Source organism: Camelus bactrianus, chromosome 23 (genome assembly GCF_048773025.1).
Source record: "Camelus bactrianus isolate YW-2024 breed Bactrian camel chromosome 23, ASM4877302v1, whole genome shotgun sequence".
NCBI classification, from domain to species: domain Eukaryota; kingdom Metazoa; phylum Chordata; class Mammalia; order Artiodactyla; family Camelidae; genus Camelus; species Camelus bactrianus.
The window spans coordinates 19,684,981-19,703,128 of NC_133561.1; the positions used below are offsets into that span (position 1 = coordinate 19,684,981).

At 32.9% G+C, this 18,148-nt stretch overlaps 1 protein-coding gene, 1 long non-coding RNA gene and 1 pseudogene across 11 annotated transcripts in view; 1 reads left to right on the top strand and 2 right to left on the bottom strand.

Annotated features, from left to right (window-relative positions):
* LOC123613985 (uncharacterized) overlaps nt 1-18,148 on the top strand; it is a 107,683-nt gene that overhangs the window by 68,460 nt on the left and 21,075 nt on the right. For 7 of the 10 annotated variants that reach the window (XR_012501840.1, XR_012501838.1, XR_006721410.2 and 4 more), the window contains one exon: nt 14,990-15,044. The exons of the other annotated variants lie outside the window; for them this stretch is intronic. This is a non-coding gene — a long non-coding RNA (uncharacterized LOC123613985). The remainder of the gene's footprint in view (nt 1-14,989; nt 15,045-18,148) is intronic. 10 annotated transcript variants of the gene reach the window in all.
* Nucleotides 1-18,148, bottom strand: part of CATSPERE (catsper channel auxiliary subunit epsilon) — a 98,663-nt gene that overhangs the window by 58,373 nt on the left and 22,142 nt on the right. The window contains exons 5-7 of the mRNA XM_074351736.1: nt 16,445-16,469; nt 11,158-11,232; nt 3,020-3,126 (exon numbers count right to left, since the gene is read on the bottom strand). Coding sequence (XP_074207837.1) covers nt 3,020-3,126; nt 11,158-11,232; nt 16,445-16,469 — 207 coding nt within the window. The remainder of the gene's footprint in view (nt 1-3,019; nt 3,127-11,157; nt 11,233-16,444; nt 16,470-18,148) is intronic.
* On the bottom strand, nt 12,908-14,983 carry LOC123613984 (ubiquitin-conjugating enzyme E2 W pseudogene; annotated as a pseudogene).

Consider the following 18,148-nt stretch of genomic DNA (forward strand, 5'->3'; position numbering starts at 1 on the left):
ATATATTTAAAATGAACATTCTGCAGCAATCTCCCTTCAGAATATTTTAAACCGGTTTATATTGTTCAGTTTACCTGTTTTACCAATTTCCACTCCCAATATTTCCCTGTGCCCTCCCCAAACCCAGAGTTCTTTCTCCTTCTGCTCACTCTTTGATACTTTTCTTCTTATTGCCCTTTCCCCTTTGCTTCTATCACATTGGTTGGGATTATAAGAAAATGTGGAAAAACAAGTAAAAAATGGGCATGCTTTTATTTTTTATGACGTTAATGAGAATGATTCATGTTTCACCAATTAATTTGTTGTTTTCACTGTAAGTCTCTAAAATGTACATTTGTTTTAAGTGAAAGAAATTTTCTCCTAATTCCAATTTATTAATTATTCGTAAGGTTGAGAATGCATATATTACATTTTATCAAAACCTCTTTTCATACCTATTATGACAATTATGTCATTTTCTCCTTTGATCTATTACTATTCTAATAGAATATTATTCTAACAGAATATTCTAATATCACTATCCTAATAGTAATATTCTCTACACTATTACTATTAATTTCCTAATGTTGAAACATCTTTGCATATGTAACCACATTCTAGAAGTTTAATAAATAATGTTAAAAAAGTGGTATTGATTTTAAAAGAGAAATCTATTTATTGTTGGGCTCTGTCTGCCCAATATTTGGTATTTGAACTATGCTAGCCTTATTTAATGAATTGAAAAGACTTCTATATTCTTAAACATATGGAATAGTTTAAATAATATAGAGATTTTTATTTTATGCCAATAGGCTTCAGAGAATTTATTCACAAAGTTATCTGGGCTTGATGCCTTGAAGATTAATTTTAATTTTTATTACCATTTCAATTTTATGTATCTTTAAAAGATAAAACTTTCTAAACAACTAGTGACATCAAAATCATCATATAACATTTAACAATATTTCCTTAATACCTGTACATCTAGACAGCATTTAAATTATCAGACACTCCACCCAACAACAGTAAACTATAGCTTCTTCACAAGTATACACAGAAAGTTCTCCAGACAGACCATATATTAGGCCATGAAATAAACTTCATGTATTTAAAAGGACTGAAATCATATAAAGTATTTTCTCTGATGACAAAGAAATGAAATTAGATACCATATGACCTGGCAATTTCACTTAGTTATATATCCAAGAAAAATGAAACAATTATGTCCATACAAAAACTTATATATAAATGTTCATAGCAACATTATTCATAGTAGCCCCAAAGTAGAAACAACCAAATGTTCATCAACTAAAGAGTGAATAAGTAGTGGGGAGGGTACAGCTCAGTGGTAGAGTGCATGCCTAGCATGCACAAGGTCTTGGGTTCAATCCCCAGTACTTCCATTAAAATAAATAAATAAAAACATAATTACCTCCCCCCCAAAAAGAATAGAAAGTAAATAAATACATTTTTTAAAATTTAAGTAAAATGTTGGTATGTCCATATAATAGAATATTATTTGGCAATAAAAATGAATGAAATATACTTGGCCTTTGAACAACACAGGAGTTAGGGGCAGTGCTGCCCCTTTCCCTTCCTCTGCCGACACTGTGGAAAATGTGTGTATAACCCTAGAGTTGGCCCTTTGTATTCTCAGTGCCACACCCGTAGGTTCAACCAGCTGTGGATTACGTAGCACCGTAGCACGTATTTACTGAAAAAATTTCCATGAGTAAGTGGACCTTTGCAGTTTAAACCCTTGTTGTTCTAGAGTCAGTGGCACTAATGCAAGTTACAACATGGATGAACCTTGAAAACATTATGCTAACAGTTATTTCTGTTAGTCACAAAAGACCATCTCTGTATGATTCTCTTGAAATATTCAGAATAAGCAAATCCCTAGAGACAGAAAATAGATTAGTAGTGCGAAGGGCTGTGGGGTGGGGAGTGGGTCTCTTTTGGGGCTGATAATGGTATTTTAGAATTAGATAGTGGCAACAGTAGCACAATTCTGTGAGTATTCTAAAAACCACTGAATTTCACACTTTAAAACGGTGAATTGTGTGGTATATGAATTATATCTCAGTAAAGCTGTTAAAAATAGGTAAGAAACAAATGGTACCAATAACCTTTCCACCTGCCTGCTAAATGAGACAAGGCCTTTGGTTTTATAGCAGCTGTTTCTCCTCTTTCTCAACACCACAATTGTATAAAATCTGCAGGAATTTTAGCTCCACATTAGTATTTTCTCTCTCTGAATGGCACCCTCTACTTTACCCAGGAATTGAACTTCTTTGCCTTTCCTAGAATGCATCTGCTTTCTCAGGTCTCTGTTTGAAGGCCCTCCTGTATGTTGCCCCTGTTGGAAATGCTCTTTGGAAAAGTCCTCTCTGAGCCTTAGTGCACCTTCTATGTATTCCACTTCACCCTGGGCTCACTTCTATCATAATATTTATTTGTTTACTTGTCTTCTCTATTAAACTATGAGGTCACTGACTGCAGGAATTTTATCTTTTAGTTATAAGCACCTTGCCCTGTGCCTAGGTACTCAGTTGATTAAAAAAGGCTGTCGAAACCCCATGATCACCTGCTAACTTTAGCAATAACAGATCTACTTCTCAGGTGGAATGTGTGTGTGTGTGCGCGCATGCGTGCGTGCACATGTATGTTCTTGTGTGCACTGATGGTGGTAGTGATTGTGACAACAGTCATACCACCGTGGCTCACTTTAAGAACCAGCAGGAAACATTCTAAGATACTGCCAGGATTTACCACTGTCTTGAATGAGGCTCTTGCATTGAGGTTTAGCTATTAACATGAATTGTCAAAATATAATCCAGGAGTGTGACTGGCATTTTCTGAGTTGGTAATTAGTTCCGATTATCACAACTTTTATGTGTTAAAAGAAGCTACTTAGAAATTACATATAAGATATTCCATGAAATTCTGCTAGGGTTTTAAAATTTCTTTTAAGTGTCTGACAGTTATTTTACTTGATTTTAAAGATTAATTGTATATTTGAAATTAAAAAATTAAATACCCATTCTTCATTTGTTCATGTGGAAAATAAAGTTTTCTCCTCTGAGTTGTATGTATGGTAGGCTTCTGTCCCATAGCGGCTAAATGCTTGCTAAGTGCTTCGGAATCCTGTGGAAAAAAAAATCCTCTTTTTACTCTTTTCATAGCCAACTTATTCTGAAATTACATCATAATATGGAGTTTATTATTTTAATTATAACATTGTTTACATTTACAAATTTACTGCATTTTCAAAATTAAGCTTTGGGTTTTTTTCTACCATAGAACATCTTCCCTGTTAGAACTTTATGAATTATAAATAAGTCATAATACAGTTTCTAACACATTGAAAATACTATGCACAATCAGAATCCTGAATAAACTGAGATTATGGAGGCTCTTAAATAAATGCCCTTTGTTTTAATGTCAATGAAATACATAATGGACTTTCTAAAACTAATCTGTTAGAATTATTTCTATATAAGCCTGGCTTCAAAACAATATACCCTTTCAAGGCATTTTTCAAATGGTATCTGGAGGCTTTCAGAAAAATTCTGTTAACATAAAGATAGATCTGACATGTTCCCTCTTTTTCTCATGAAACTTAAGAAGCTGAATTGATTGGAATTATCCCTAAGAAGGTATTTTTAGAATAGAGGCAATAGTTTCACTATGGGGAATCCCTGGAATTAAAAAATCAGATAATGAGGGCTAGTCTAGAATCCTCCAATAATGCTCCTGTTTAATTTCCTAGAAACATGTCCACCACCCACAAGGAAACCTTGGAGACTGCTGTAATGAGCATCAGTAAGGGTGTAGTCATTGAGACTATGGGATTGTCTAAGAGGAGGATTTAACCTTGTTTTGAGACTAGGAATGGTGGTCAGGAAAGGCCTCCCTGAAGATTACATATTGAATGATTTTGATAGAGAAAAATAAATTTATCTGATAAATAGTTGATAAATAATAGTATTTTAATTTTTTTCTAAACTCTTATTCACTATTCAGAACTTTTAATACAACTATCCATATAACTGCAAAAGAAAAGAATAAATGGAGCATTCTTAATGTAGCACAGAATAAGATGGAAATAAAATACAACAAGCAACATATACAACAAAATGATAGAAAAAAGACAGGCTAAGAAGAAGTTAAAACAATTAGACAATTATGTAAACAAGCTTAAGAACGTAAGTTTCTTCCTTAAGAGGGTAATTCATGGTTATTAAAGGTAACTTTTATAAATACAGAAAAACTACATCAAAGAAATCATCAAAAATAAACACATTTAGGATATTTTCTTAGGATTTACCAAATATACGTTACTGTTATGTATTCATGTTATATAACCTGAGGTCTTATATAAACATCATTTAAAATGATAGCATGATATTCCATTGTGAATTATCATCACTAACTTAACATTCCCCTATTGGACATTTAGGTAGCTTTATTTTTTTCACTTTTGTAAATATTATTGCCATGGACATCATCAGATACAGTCTTTTCTACATTAGGACTATTTCTTTTGGTTAGATTCTTGGAAATATGATTACAGATCAAAAGTTATTAACATTTATAAAATTCTTGAGATAAGATAAGCAAAATGATCTCTAAAAAGTACTATGCCAATTAATTTTGTTACTATTATTAGCAAATTCCACTATGCTAGTACCAAACTTTTAAAAAAAGTATTCTTCTACTCGTAACATCAATATATGGTTATACGTGTTACTAAATTTAATAAATGTCTTTTTGTTTATCTTACTTGATTTTTCAGCAGCATTTGAAACACTAGACTGATCTCCGCCTTGGACAGGCAGTGCTTCTTTCTTACTCCACTTTCACGTTGCCATTCCTTCCTGCTCTGCTGGGGAGCTCCAGTTCGGTCCTAGGCTCTCTTCATCCTAGTACTCTTCTCCTAGTACATTCTCTTCCTAGGTGGTCTCATCCAGTCACATGGCTTCAAGTATCATCCAGTTTCTATACAACTCCTCAAGCTGTATAGCCTAGAGCCCAAATTTCATATCTAGTTTAGGATCCATGTATCTAATTAGATTTTTAACTTCAAGTTTTGGTTGTCTTCTAAGCACTTCAAACCAATATGTCCAAAACTGGACTGCTGACTTTAGGCTCTGCCTCCAAAACCTGCATTTTATATATATTTTTTGAATAAATAAAGAAGAAAATAATCTCACCACCCAGAGGAGAGTAGAACCCTCTCACAATACGATTGTGAAAGGTGTGTTCCATACAGAATTAACACTTACAAGGGCTCTGAAGTGGGAGAGGAGTTATTATATTTGAGGAATTGAAAGAAAGACAACAGCTAGAGTGTAGTAAGTAAAAGTGAGATTAAAGAAAAGATAGGCAGGGGCCACATCATGCTAAGTATTGCAGGCTTTGGAAAATAGTTTGGGTTTTATTCTTAGTACAATGGACAAATGTTAAAGGAATTGTCCTTTCAATAGAACTTTATTTTATTTTGCCACAGTTTCACCCACAAGAAGTGAGTCAGTTTTCCCTAATGACAATAGCTTATATAATCTTAGTGCATTATCAAAGCTAGGAAGTTGATACTGATACAACACTAGTAACTCAGGTACAAACCTTATTCAGATTTCACCATTTTTTTAAATGGGCACTCCTTTTTTGTGTATAGTTCTGTGAAATTTTATCACATATGTACATTCATGTAATCATCACCACACACAGAATAGTCCATCACAAAGAAGCAACTCCCTCATGTTATTCCTTAAGAGTCACAACCGCCCACCAACTCTAACTTCTGGTAACTGCTACCTGTAACTTCTTATCTGTTTTCAATTACTAGAATTTTATTGCCCCTAAAATGTTATATAAATGGAATGAGACAGTATGTGACACTTTAAAATTGGCTTTGAAACTCAGCATCCATCCAAATTGTTGAGGGTATCAATACTTCATTCCTCACACATACGAGCTAACACTATAAAACTCTTAGAAGAAAGCAAGAGAAAAGCTTCATAACATTGGATTTGGCAATGATTTGATGGATATAACTTCAAAGACACAAGCAACAAATGGAAAAATAGACAAGTTTGTCTTCACCAAATTAAAAACTTCTGTATGTTAAAAAAAAACAAACCTAACTATCAACAGTAAAAAAGACAATCCACAGGATGGAATAAAACATTTGCAAAGAATATATATGATAAGGGATTAATATCCAGATATACCCACAACTTCTAAAACTGAACAACAACAAAAACAACCCAATTTTTAAAATAGGCAAAGGACTTGAATAGACATTTCTCCAGAGAAGCTTATACAAATAACCAATAAGCACATGAAAAGATGGCCAACATCACTAATTGTTAGGGAAATTCAAATCAAAACCATGATGAGGTACCACATCATATCCACTTAGATGGCTATTATTAAAGAAAAAAAATAAAGAGGAGTGACATCAGAAAGATGGTAGAGTAGGAGGTCCTCCTACAGAAACCACAATTTAATAACTATCCTTGGATAAAATAGTCCTGAAGAGCTCCAGAGTACAATTCAGAAGCTTCAACAACCAAGTGGAGCACAAAAACTGAGGATGGTGCATAGAAAAGTGTGAGAAGAATTTTATCTGCATTACTCCAGCCCCTAGGCCAGCACAGCTCAGGGCCACGAGGAATCTCATTCACCACAACTTCCCATGGAGGGAAAAGGAGAGAAAGGGGACCTCAGTAGCCTTCACTACCATCATGGGCCTTCACAGTCTTCACCAGTGAGGACCCAGCATATGCAAGCATAAACCTCACTGGTAAAGGTAACTATATAGGCAAATACAGAACAATGTAACACCGTAATGGTGGTGCATTAATAACTTTAAACCCTAATATGAAAGTTAAAAGACAAAAATTTGTTAACACACACAAAAAGTAAACTCTGACAACAGGAACACAAATGGGGCAGATAGTAAAAGTGTACTTTTCTTTGTGATTGTAGTTAAGTTGCTATCAACTTAAAATAGGACAGTTGTAAGTATAAGATATTTTATGCAAGCCTCAAGGTAATCACAAAGGAAAAAACAGTATCTAGTATTTAGGTTTCTATCAGATATATTATACAAAAGATAAAGAGAAAAAAAGCACTACAAAAATCAAACAACAAAGGAAGATGGCAATAGAGGAAGAGAAGAATAACACAGCCGCACGTCAGACAAAAACAATGAACAAAATGGCAATTTTAAGAACTTATCTATTAATAAGTACTTAAATATGAATGGACTAAACCCCCCAATCAAAAGGCATAGACTAGCTGAATCAATTAAAAGAAAAAAAAAATCCAGCAATATGCTGTCTACCAGCAACTCATTTTAGATTTAAAGACACACGTAGGGTATGTGTGATGAATGGATGAAACAGTTATTCCATGCAAATGATAACCAAAAGAAAGCAGGAGTGACTATTCCTATATTACACCAAATGGACTTTAAGTCAAAAACTGTCTCTAGAGGCAAAGAAGGTCACTATATAATGATAGATAAAAGGATCAGTTCGACAGGATAATATAACAAGTACAGATATACATGCACCCAACATCAGAGCACCTAAATATATGAAATAAATATTGACAGGTTGGGAGGGAGAAACTCATAGCAATACAATAATAGTAGGAGTCTTAACTACCCACTTTCAATAATGGATAGAACATCCAGACAGAAAAGCAATTTTTAAAATACAGCTGACCATACAGACCTAACAGGTGTATACAGAACTTCCCACCCAACAGCGAAAAGAATGCAGTTCTTCTCAAGGGTGTGTTCTTCAGGACAGATCACATGTTAAGTCATAAAATAAGTTTTAAAAATTTAAGAGAATTAAAATCATTCTCAGTATCTTTTCCAGCCACAGTAGAATGAAACTAGAAATTAATAATAGTAAGATAATGTGAAGAATCACAAATACAAGCAAATTAAATTGCACACTCTTGAACAGTAATTGGATCAAAGAGGAAATCAAAGGGAATTTTAAAAATATCTCAAGACAAATGAAAACAAAAACAACACAAAATTTATGGAATGTATCAAAAGCAGGACTAAAAGGGAAGCAGTAAATGCCTACATTTAAAAAAGATCTGAAATAAACAACTTATTTTACACCTAAAGGAACTAGAAAAAGGAAAGCAAACTAAACCCAAAGTGAGCAGAAGGAAAGAAATAATAATGATCAAAGCTGAAACAAATCAAGTAGAAAATAGAAAAATAACAGAAAAAATAAAACTAAGAGATGGCTTTTTGAAAAAAACAAAATTGACACATCCTTAGCTAAACTAAGGAAAAAGACAAGAAGACTCAACTAAATAAAATAAAAAATGAGAAGAGCAGACATTACAACTGACACCACACAAATACAAAGGCTCCTAGGAAACAATTGTGAACAATTTACATGGCAAAAAGTTGAATAACCCAAAAGAAATGTATAGATTCCTACAAACATACAATCTACCAAGACTGAATAATGAAAAATGAGAAAATCTGAACAGACCAATAATGAGTAAAAAGACCTAAACAGTAAGTAAAGATCTACCCCCCTCAAAAAAAAAAAAAAAAAAAAGAACCCCACAAAATTCAGGACTAGATGGTTTAACAGGTGAATTCTACGAAATGTTTAAAGAAGAATTAATACCAAAACTTCTCAAATTCTTTCCAAAAATTGAGGGGAGGGAACACTTCCGAACTCATAAGGTCAGCATTACCTTGATACCAAAACCATATAGGAACACTACAGGAAAAGAAAGCTAGAAGACAGTACCTCGGATGAATATAGATGCAAAAATTCTCAACAACATTCTAGCAAACCAAATTCAGTAGCACACTAAGCGGATCATACTTGGTGATTAAGTGGGATTTATCCCTGGGATGCAAGGATGGTTCAACATATACAAGTCAATCAGTATGATACATCACAGTGATTGAATAGACAAAAGTCATTTGATCACCTCAATACATGCAGAGAAAGCATTTGATGAAAGACAACATCCTTTTTTAATACAAACTCTCAGTGGATTGAGTATAGAAGGAACCTACCTGAACATAATAAAAACCATATATGACAAGCCCACAGCTAACATCATACTCAGTGGGGAAAGCTGAAAACTTTTGCTCTAAGATCAGGAACATAACAAGTGTGCTCACTCTGACCACTCCTATTCAACATAGTATAGTATTCCACAGTAACCAGGTAAGAAAAAGAAAAAAGAAATAAAAGGCATCTTCATTGAAAAGGAAGTAAAAATGTCTTTGTTTGCAGATAATATGATCTTAAGTTTTAGAAAATCCTAAAGAAGCCACCAAAACCATTAGAACTAGTCAACAAATTCAGTAAAGCTGAAGGATACAAAATCAACATGCAGAAATCAGTTGTGTTTCTATATACTAACAAATGAGCTATGTGAAAAATAAGTAAATCTCACAACAGCATCAAAAATGTGAAACACTTAGGGATAACTTTAACCAAGGAGGTGAAAAATCTACACCAAAAACTATGACTTTGATGAAATGAATTTAAGAAGACACAAATAAAAGGAAAGATATCCTATTTTCATGGATCAGAAGAATTAATATTGTTAAAATGTCTATACTACTCAGAGCCATGTATAGATTCAGTGTAATCCCTATCAAAATCTCAATGGCATTTTTCACAGGAGTAGAAAAAATAATCCTAAAATTTGTATGGAATCACACAAGACCCCAAATAGCTAAAGCAATCCTGAGAAAGAAGAACAAAGCCAGAGGCAATCACACATCCTGATTTCAAACTATAATGCAAAGCTGTAGTCATCAAAATAGTATGGTTCTGGCATTAAAATAGACATACAAAGAAAAGAACAGAACCAAGAGCCAAGAAATAAACCCTCACATATATAGTCAACTAATACTTGATGAGACAGCCAAGGATACTCTCTTCGATAAATGCTGCTGGGAGAACTTGATAATATGCAGAAGAATGAAATTGGAACCCTACATTATACCACTCACAAAAATTAACTTTAAATGGACTAGTGACTTAAACATAATACCTGGAAGTGTAAAACTCCTAGGAGAAAACGGGAATAGCTCTTTGACATTGGGTATGAATTTTTGGACATGACACCAGAAGCACAGGCAATAAAGGCAAAAATAAGTACACGGAACTAAATCCAACTAAAAAGCTTCTGCGTACCAAAAGAAATAATCAATAGAGTGAAAAGGCAACCTATGGGAAGGGAGAAAATATTTGCGAGTCATATATCTGATAAACGGTAAATATGCAGTATGTAAGGAACTCATACAACTCAACAGCAAAAAGAGAAAAACCCGATTTAAAAAATGGGAAGAGGAATTGAATAGACATTTTCCTCAAGAAGACACAAATGGCCAACAGGTACATGAAAAGGTGCTCAACATCACTAATCATCAGGGAATGTAAATAAAAACCACGAGATAGCACCTCACACCTATCAGAATGACTATCATCAAAAAGACGAGAACAAATGCTGACAAGGTGTGGAGCAAAGGGAACCCTTGTGTACTGTTGGTGGGAATGTAAGCTGGTACAATCATTGTGGAAAACAGTATGGAAGGACCTCAAAAATGAAAAATGGAACCAACAGGGGGTGGGAATGGGTCAGTGGTAGAGCACATGAATTTGATCACTAAACTAAAATTGCTCATTTTATATTTCTCTTCTGTACATTTTAATTGTAACACAAGACAGAACTTGAATCTTAGAAAGAGGTAAATTTGTAACAGATTTTCAAAAAAGGACTTATTTATTCCCTGTGTTGAACTTTTAAGAAACTCATTAGTGTCCAAGTGATAAAGGACTCCCTAAAGGACCAGACAGATTTTTGAAGGATGACTTCAAGACAGATGTTCAGGAAACACCTTTGAACCATTTTAACAGTCAGCCTCTTCGTGAATAATGAGGTTCATAGAAAATATGGAGAATGCTCAAGAAGAATTCCAAAGAAAGATTTATAATTTAGAGATGGGGCACGAGTTCAAAATCACTATAATGACTGAACTAATTTTAATGGGTAATTAAAGTGTAGTTAATTCTAGGCTGCTTAAAATACATTACCCACAGCTCTTTAAAAACTGTAGCATATTATTTTATCTCTGATAATAATAATGTTTCCACCTACCAGGGAAGGTTCATCTGCAGTCCACAGCAACTCACTGGGGTCTGCACTTTCTGGATCGTATACCCATACAATGACCTACAAAATAAAGTGTGTTTATATTTCTTTACATATTGGACAAATTTCATTTTTAGTTGTGACAAAACATAACCATAAAAGGTATTTACTTGTTTTTATATTCCACGTAAGTGTTGAGATTTTTTAATCAAAAATTGGACTCTAGAATCCAATAAGAAACTTTAAAAAAAGATCTTTTTTAAAGCCGTTCAACAAAATTTGAGAGTAGTTCTTGATACCTTGATACAGGTTCTGTGTCTTGTTAAATTTATTCTTAAGTATTTTAAATATGCTTTGCTATCATAAATTTATAATACTGTATATTTCTTTTCCTTGTCTTATTACTTACACAATTATGTTCAAGTCAATATTAAATAATAATGCTGATTATGAGCATCCTTGTCCACTTCCTGATATTGAAATAGAAGTATTTCATAATTTATAACAATTATTGTTAGTCATTTAGGGAGCACATTTTAAAATCAGAATTAAGTAGTTTCCTTCTGAACTTGTTTTGCTTTGTGCTTTTATTAGGAATGGCTGTTGAATTCTTTTTTAAAACATTAAGCCTCTGTCAAAAATGTATTTCTTATTTTGGGGTACAGGATTGAAGGACAAGATGATAAAAGTAAAAAAAAAATTACAAGAAAAAATTTGACAAAAGGTTTTCGATTAAAGTAATATTCAAACTTAAAACATAACAAAAGAAACAAAATTGCAAACATAAATGTTTAGAGATTTTCCAAACATAAAAAAATGAAATACTGTTTAGACAGTAGGGCTCATGCTGATGGCTAGCAGGAAGTAACAGAGTGTAATCTACTTGGAAAAAATTGTTAATGTACAAATAACAAGCCCAAATTATGGACTGCAGCCATTTAATCATCACTGCTATTTTTCTTACTTCCAAAATAAAGCCTTGATTAAACCATTCACACCCGTATATTACTTATACCTTTACTTCAGAGACTCAGGAACTATATACAACAAATTAATTTATTTTCACAAGAGGGATAATATATTGTACCTCTCTGCCAATATTACTTGAAAACCAACCATGTCAAAACAATTTGACAGCAGATATAAGCAATTCAATAAGTACACGATGATCTTTCATTACAGTCCTTTAAAGACGCATGTTAATTTATGCTGTTAACCTTAGTTAGGTTCACAGTGCGCTGAAGCCAAATATAAACAGTTGGGATAACTTTCAAAATAATGTTGGATCAGTCACTTGATTTATAATCCCACTCTAAGCAGTAAGTTCATTTCATAGGCGCTATTATGCGTTGATTGTTGGGTGGCAGGAGTTAATGAAAATTTTTCCTGTTAGGAACATCCATTGCCGACAATGAATGTCCCAAAACTGCCAAGGAAGTCATTCTTATGGCATGATACATGAGGACGTAGAACTTTTCCAAAAGCTTAAAAAAATAAAAATAAAAAATGGAATTATATTTGACATTTCCTGACACCTGCGTTAAAACTGTACGACTTAATAAAGGCAGGTCAGTTGCCTGGACTGAATCAGCGATTAACATGCGCCCAGAATGCACATGAGTAAAAATGCAGTAAAAGGAAGTAGTCTTTATTGCCGATAGGTCACTTCCAGTCAAAGGTTAAAGTTCAAAGACTGACCAAAGTCCTCGTTTTCTCAGTGGGACTCTCTTCTGCTATGAGGATGGTAACAGTGGCATCAACGAGTATCATCATGGTACCACTATTTTGTTCTTTGGATTCTTGTTACATGTTTGAACATACAAATAATTATCTGGTGGTCATCTCTTTTTGCAGCTGGAAAGCATGCTAATAATGCTAAGACAAACTGGACTGAGAGCACTGGGGACCAGTCTTCTGTTAGAATGGATAAACAGATATGACCACTGTTATAAACATGAGGATGAATGGGGATATTTTCACCAGTAAACATGACCTGAGGAGAGTCAAAAGGATATCGACTACTTAAATTTAAATAGCAGTTGAATTTTTCCCCCTTTGTATAAGGTACCTGGTGCACCTTCCATGTCTACAGTCCACTGTGTAATTGAATTTTGAACTCTTTTAATTTAGTCATTCCGGGACTTGGGTCATTTTGCAAAGCCAACAGTTCTCTCTGTAGTTGTTCCTGTGTTGACGCCATCTGAATTTTTAAATGTACTGATATGATCATTATTTTCCTTTTTACTGTGTTGCCATTATGGATATTGTTGTCAGTTTTCCTGATATTGAACCAATGTTGCATTTCTGGAAGATACTGGCCCTTTTCAATTTGTTCTTTTAATACGTTATGGGATTCTATTTGCTAATATTATATGTAGAATTATTGGTCTTATATAGACGAGTATATTTATGTACAATTTCTTCCTTTCCTCCCTCCCTTCCTTCCTTTCTTTCTCTGCCTACTTTTGGCATTAAAGTAGTGTTAGATTCAAGAAATGACTTAGAGGCACTTTCTATCTTCTTTACATTGTGCGAGGCTATATTATTAGGTGTATCTGATATCACAGTGTATTTATCATCTTTGTAGATTCTCCTTTATCATGAAGTAATTTCTCTCTTCATGCTATTGCTGTCTTTTGGGCTTCACATATATTTTATCTGATGTTCATATCATCACCCCAGTTTTCTTTTGATAGTATTAATTTGTTTGCATCCTTTCCTTTCCAAATTTTTTACAACTGATTTTTATCCTGTCACATTTGATTACTGAATTAGTTTAAATTATTTCTTAAATCATATTTTTGAGTCTTTTAAATTTTCTTTTTCTTTTTTATTGTCTCATTTTGAATTGTTAGCATTTTAAAAATTCATCTTCCAGAGCTGTACTGTTTAGAAATTACACTTATTTTTATTACTTTAATAGACACCTTTAAAATTTTACTTGAATATTTGATGTAGGCTGAAGTTAACCAGTATCCCCATCCTGAATATTTATAAAGAACTTAGGTAATTTCAAACCCAAATTCTCCTCTATTTTCTATTCTTTTAGCTAATATTTTAATGTCATTTTGTTAAAAAACATTAGTCGTTATTAAAATATTTGATTGTCAATGCTTATTTAGACTCATTAGGAGATTAAATAATTCGTTTCTCATTACTTACTACATATGGTACTTCAATTTTTCAATCTGAGAACTCATATTGTGAAGAACTGTGAAGAATTCTCCATAATCATCTCTTTCAGCATTATCTCCAATTCCTTTTCTTCCACTTGGAACTCCTATTACATTTATGATAAAGTGTCTTGGTCTACCCTCTATGTCTCTTAACTTCTCTTTGGATATTTTTCATCTTTTCATCTTTAGGTTCTGCATTCTGCCTGATTCCCATTTCAAATCACTAATTCTGCAATTTTCTCAGTTGTATCCAGTGTTCTATTTAACCTCTTATTAGCTGCCTACTTTTTTTTAATCTCAAGACATTTATAGAGGATGCTTTTCAATTTCTGAATGTTGTATAATTATGAATAATCCTTGTTTTTGTTTCTATTCTTTCCTTTGTCTTTTTGACCATTTAAAATATGAATTTAGTAATCTTTCAGATAGTTCTCATCTTTAGTTTTGAAAAGTATGAACTTTCAATTTTTATGTGTGTTTCTGTTCCAGGCAGGTTGTCTTTTTTGTGGTTTATACCTTTTAGTTTCAGATTCTTTTCAGAGGGTTTGTTTTCTGTGAGAGTCCTGGACACTCTTGGTTATGAAATAGATTTGGCAATTACCTCTGCCTGGTCTCTGTGTGTTTCACTGCTTCCATTTTTTGTATTTACTACTTGGCTTTAGGTCCTCCAACCTCTTGGTCTGTTAAACTTGGACATCTACCTGAAACTCTGTGTAGGTAAGTCTTTGTCTATTTTATCATTTATCTGCAATTACTCTAAGCCAGCAAGTTCTCATTTTACAGACCTTTCATAAATCCTAGCTTCATGTAGGGAGGTTAGTTTCAGCTCCTCCCTCTCCCACAGGTCAAAGGCTGCATTTTCTATCCCCATACACATATTAAAACATTGCCCTTTGTCTACTAGAGCTTATATTCTGTCTCATACCCTTAGTTCAGAATGCAGTCTTATCTAACTCTGCATTTTAGTTCTCTAGTTACTTCCAGCAACTGGGAAATTCCTTTACTTGCTTTTAACTTCTATATGCACACATGCACCTATATTAATGTAAAAGTCTGCACTAGCATTATACACACACATTATTTTCTAAAGGCATTTCTATGTTTTGAGTGAGATGGAGGCTGTTCTGCATTATTTTGATCTGTAATAGGTACTCTACTTTTAGGAGGTTCTATTTTTATATTAAAATTCCTTATCCACTCATAATACTCTTTCTTGCTTTTTTGCACTCTTATAGCCTTAATAAATAATCCTATAATGTCAGTTGGGTTTGGAATACGAGTGCGTATGGATACATGGGCTCATTCGACCATCTTGATCCAATATAGGAAGTTTATTTATTATTATTATTTTTCACTGTCTCTTCTTCCTACCAAATCACTGCCTTGAGAAAATTAAAATATTTATAGAGCTTTAATTTCCAAATATTACCATCTTATTTCAATTTTCAAATTTCTTGAATGTAGCTCTCTATCATACTTCTAATCATCCTCTAATCCAGATGTCAAAATGCCTTTGGATCTCAAAATGCCTTCATAGGCTTAAAAACTATTGAGAATCCCACAGAGCTTTTGTTTTATGTGAGTTAGTTCTGTCAATATTTAGCATATAACAAAGTAAAAATTTAGAACATTTACAGATATTTATTAATTTATTTTAAAATGTATGATAAACCTATTACATATTAACACTAAACTTATTATGCATTAACATATTATTTTTATGAAAAAATATTTTCCAAGACAAAAAATAGTAAGGAGAATAGTTGTTTCACATTTTACATTATCAAATCTCTTTATCTGGCGTAACAGAAGACAGCTGGATTATTATTAGTGCTCTTGCATTCAAACTATTGGTATATGTTACTTTGGTAGAAATGGAAGGGGGGGAAATCTATCCTCAAACAGATATTTAAATGGAAAAGGGTAGACCTCATGGTCTGAACTCCTGACAAAGTCTGTGAAGCCCTAGGGGATCTCAATGCATACCTCGAGTACCGCTTGAAGCAAATTTTGTTGAAATTTTTTAGAAAATTCCTCTTCTGGTAAATATGGAAGATAAGAAGGAAATAATACAGTAGCAATACATAAAGGATATAAAATTTAAAAAAAAGTTTTACCTGGGTTAAATTGTCAGGTAAATTTCTGTTGGGAAAAAGAGAAATCATTTTAGTAAACAGCATGCTAAATATTAGTTTGAATATTCAACTTCCAACATATATGTTTATAAATCTTTGAATATTCTCTTTATATTCCATTACAGATACATAAATGATTAAATGCTAAATGTTAAAAAAGCTACGTATGTTTATAGTTAAATATAATTACTGATTCTCATGTGTCATCACAAAAGGCTGAGGGGCATGAATCTGTATGCCTCCTTAACAATACCGTAAGCTCACACAGCCAAAGTTGTATGATTAATTCTCGTTAAAAATTTGACATGATCAATGCACATTTAAAAAATCTATAGTGTTTACATGTTCTAATATATGTCAGGAGTACTGCAAATACTTCATTTATCAGCCTTTCAATGTAAATTTTCTGAAAGGAGTAACAGTCATTTGTACATTTTTTTTAAGAAAGTAATTTTTTCACTTTAAAGATATCTGTATTTTAAAAATTACAAAATCTCTAAAAGTAATGCCTCAGGACTATGTTTTTCTCATTTGTGCATAGTGATTAGTACATTATTAGATATAAAACAAAATAAAGATATTTTGGGAACCAGTAAATATGCATGCAGTGAGTTTCTGAGACCATATAATGAAAATGTATTTCATTTGTTCTATCTGATACGTGAGAAAGCTACTGAGAAAGCTACTGAAAACAAGTACTATAAATCTTGATAGGCAAATGTGCCCTAAGTTCATAAAGTACTAAGTTTATCAAAAAGATCCCTAGCTCTGGGACTGGTATATTTCTGTGTTGTGCTACTTGTCAGAAGTGCAGGAAAGAAGAAAAGCACATGATCATTTCCATATCTGCAGAAAAAGCATTTGACAAAATTCAACCTCCACTCATAACAAAAAGTCACCAAAGTGGGTATAGATAGAACATATCTCAACATAATAAATGCCATTTATGACAAACACACAGCCAAAATAATACTCAACAGGGAAAAGCTGAAAGCATTCCTGCAAAATCAAGACAAAAACTCCAACTCTCACCACTCCATTTAACATAGTATTGGAAGTCATAATCACAGGAATCAGACAAGAAAAGGAAATAAAAGGGATCTAAATTACAAGAGAAGAAGTAAAATTGTGACTATTTGGAGATGACATGTTGCTCTATATAGAAAACCCTAAAAACTCCACACAAACACAATTAAAATAAATGAATCCAGCAAAGTAGCAGGATAAAAGATTAATATACAGAAATATATTGCACTTATTTAAACTAACAATGATATCATAAAGAGAAGTTAAAAAAAAACAACCTTTAAAAAATCTCATCAAAAAAAGTAACCATAAACTTAACCAAGGAGGTGAAACTTGTATACATTGAAACTATAAAACATTGATAAAGGAAACTGAAGGTGATTGAAAAAAATGGAAAGGTATAGCATGCTCTTGGATGAGGAGAATTAATATTGTTAGAGTGGCCATACTATCCAAAGCAATCTACAAATTTAGTGCAACCCTTATGAAAATACCCATGACATTTTTCAAAGAACTAGAACAAATAATCCTAAAATTTATATGGAACCACAAAAGACTCAGAATTGCCAAAGTAATCCTGAGGAAAAAGAACAAAGCTGGAGGCATAGCCTTCTAGACTTCAGACTATATTACAAAGCTACAGTAATCAAAACAGCATAG